Source organism: Priapulus caudatus, unplaced genomic scaffold (genome assembly GCF_000485595.1).
Source record: "Priapulus caudatus unplaced genomic scaffold, Priapulus_caudatus-5.0.1 Scaffold317, whole genome shotgun sequence".
Lineage (NCBI taxonomy): Eukaryota > Metazoa > Priapulida > Priapulimorpha > Priapulimorphida > Priapulidae > Priapulus > Priapulus caudatus.
Window position 1 is genome coordinate 9,050 of NW_014577378.1, and position 3,402 is coordinate 12,451.

The following is a 3,402-nucleotide window of genomic DNA, read 5'->3' on the forward strand; positions in this document are numbered from 1 at the left end:
CTATTGCTATGCACTCTCGATGTATTGCTCACCTGGTATATATCTATTACTACTGCTATGCACTCTCGAAGTATTGCTCACCTGGTATATATCTATTACTACTGCTATGCGCTCTCGAAGTATCGCTCACCTGGTATATATCTATTACTACTGCTATGCGCTCTCGAAGTATCGCTCACCTGGTATATACCTATTACTACTGCTATGCGCTCTCGAAGTATCGCTTACCTGCATGGTATATATCTATACTACTACTGCTAGCCGGTCTCGAGGGTGATCAGCTTACAGAGTCTATATCTATATTATATTTATATAGAGCTGCTATTAAGCACTCGTGAGGCTTACCCGGTCGACGTTGCTGACGTTGTTATTCCTGATCATCAGGTCGAATTCCTCGTTGATCTTGTTGTATTTCTCCTCGGTGCGTGGTGTGAGCACGTACTGCTGCTCAGACTCCGACGGAGGGCTCTCGTTTCCCTTGTTCTCTTTCTTATTTAATAACTGCAGCGAACAAAAGAGAGAGAGAATGAGGGGCAAGCAACGAGGTGTCAGATACCAACGATATCAGTACCATTGGGGTGTCACCAAATCTTAGTTGTCACCAACATTGGGGCGTCACCAAATCTTAGTTGTCACCAACATTGGGGTGTCACCCACTTTGGGGTGTCACCAACAGACGGGAGGGCTTCAGCAACACTGGGGTGTCACCAAACTTTGGTTTCACTAACTGTGGGGGGTGTCACCAACATTGGGGTGTCACCACAAGCGTTAGGACTCGAGCTTCATTTGAGTCCAACCAACATTGGAGTGTCACCATAATTTGGCATTACCACTTTTCACGGACAAATTCAGCAGAGCTTAGCCTTGATGACGGACAGCGTAATAACGAGGCAACAATGATACATGACACACCTGTCGCGCTACCATCTGGGAGGCAGACTACCACCTCCACCTCGTGGGGGCAGACTACCACCTCCTCCATACCGGGTGAAGGCAGACTTCTATATCCATCTCCTTGGGGGGGGGCAGACTACCACCTCCACACTCTACTAGAGGGCATGCTACGACCTCCCCTTGCCGCAGAGGCCACGCTACCACTTCTTCTGCACGCCCCCGAGGGTACGCTAAAACCTTCACCCTCCCCACAGGTGCGCTATCACCTAACCCTTCTCCTAGCGGGGCAGACTACAGCCTCACCGCACTCAAATTTATAACCTATACGATGAAATCCACCCGCAGCCCTTCCGACAGTCAAGAGCTTCGGCGTACGACTCTCCCGAGGGAGCATGGTGTATGGAGGAGGAGGAGGCGGAGGAGGAGAAGGAGGAGGAGGAGGAGCGAAACGCATGTTAGCCGTGACCACGCTGCCCGCCCCAGTGTTTCATCATCTAATTAAATATGCTGTGTGTGGGATGAGGGAGGGAGGGAGGGGGACGACTGCGCGGCAGAGAAACGTTTGCGAGAGTTTATGGCCGCACGTGTGTGCGCGCGCACGCGAGCCTACTGCCGGATGTTTAGACTCGTCTAATGCGAGCTAACGGCTCATTAAAACATGGCGAAATTTACGAATATTCGTTCGTTAGGTTTGATTCCGCTGTCGAGCTGTCAGTCTATATACGGCCACACGGGCAGCAGGGCTGCAGTAGAACATCTCTCCCGCGCGCCTCAAACAAGGTCTGACTCTCGCAGACACTCAAGGTCGATGCACGCACGCACGCGCGCACACACGGACGACCACAAGAGACACACGTACAGACGCACGCATGCAGGCAAGCACGCACATAATGACACAGAAGCTACACGTTCAAACACACCGCGCACTTACACACATGTAAGCACGAACATATGGACAAACACAGATAGGCGCACGCACGCGCGCAGACACAATGGCACGTACGTGCCGGCAATAGCGTAATGTATTGGATGCATGCACGTACACACACAACACCGCTTTACTTAGCTGATGCCTCACACAAACGTGCGAACAGATTTATTGTACGCGGGCACATGCTGCCGTACACAATGCACCTATACTTCACACGTATGCGCGCGGACACGCACATGTACCGTACGCCACACACGTCGACTCAATAACATTTATAAGCACACTCACGCGCGCGCACACGCACGCACGTGTACGCCACATACGTCATCACGCATATAGACACACATGGACGCACGCACGCACGCACGCACGCACGCGCGCATATATTTCACGTGACATAGCTCTACCTATGTAGCCCTGCGCTACTAGTGCCAGACGTAAATAAGCTCATAATAAAATGATTTTATATTTATTAAAAAAAAAGATTTATTACCATTTGAGATCATTTACGCCTGCTTGTATATATCTATAGTGTGACGTAGCGATGTTGCAGCTACGCATCTCGTCGGTGAAATGTGAGATTTCGCGTGACACTGGGGCTAGCTACCAAGCTACGCGACGTTCCCGCAGCAGACGCGCTAGCCGACCCTCGCTCGACCTCGTACAAGCACCCCTGGCATTTATTGCGTATGGGGGCGCTGGTTTTTTTCATTAATGAAAGAACCGGTAGCAAGAAACCCGAGTGGACGCGATAAGAGTGGGAGGAGAGAGATGAGGAGGGGTGGGGGCGAATATGAGAAACATATGGAGGTCGTAAGAGTGTGGGGGCACGGAGGGAGAGTTGTTGGGAGAGAGCGAGAGAGGGGATGGAGAGATACAGCAAAAGATGGAGGGGAGGGAGGGGAGGGGAGGGGAGAGAGACAGAGACAGATAGATAGATAAAACAGATGGCTATATGGATAGATAGATAGATAGATAGATAGATAGATAGATAGATATATAGATAGATAGATAGATAGATAGATAGATAGATAGATAGATAGATAGATAGATAGATAGATATAAGCAAATAGAGATAGAAGACAGACAGAGAAGACATAACGGACGGACGAACGGAATGATGGATGATAGATAGAATAGATAGCTAAATAGATAGCATAGATAGTAGATAATGGAGAGAGAGAAAGGAACCGAGTGAGAACGCGATCGGGCAGGGGAAAGAGGGAAGGCACAGACCGAGATTGAAGAGGGAGAAGAAGGAGAAAAAGAAGAGAAGAAGAAGAAGAAGAAGAAGAAGAAGAAGAAGAAGAAGAAGAGAAGAAGAAGAAAAGAAGAAAGAAAAGAAGAAGAAAGAAGAAGAAGAAGTAAAATACGACGAAAGAAGAAGGAAGATAGGGTGGTACGCATGACGAGAATGGCGTGGCGGAGAGAATGGCAGTGATAGCAGTCATCGGGAGAACGAAGAGTCAGCTGTAGGGACACGAGCGTGCGCGACATACAGCCAGTAAAGAATGCACGGACGCGCCCGCATGTAGTAACTATACACCCGCGCAGCAACAACACCAGCAGCAGCAGTA

General features: G+C 49.5%; 1 protein-coding gene across 1 annotated transcript in view; it reads right to left on the bottom strand.

Moving 5' to 3' along the window:
• Positions 1-345: 345 nt before the first annotated feature.
• Positions 346-3,402, bottom strand: part of LOC106808946 (myocyte-specific enhancer factor 2C-like) — a gene marked incomplete at its 3' end in the record, with an annotated part of 59,048 nt that continues 55,991 nt past the window's right edge. The window contains exon 4 of the mRNA XM_014811869.1: positions 346-501. Coding sequence (XP_014667355.1) covers positions 346-501 — 156 coding nt within the window. The remainder of the gene's footprint in view (positions 502-3,402) is intronic.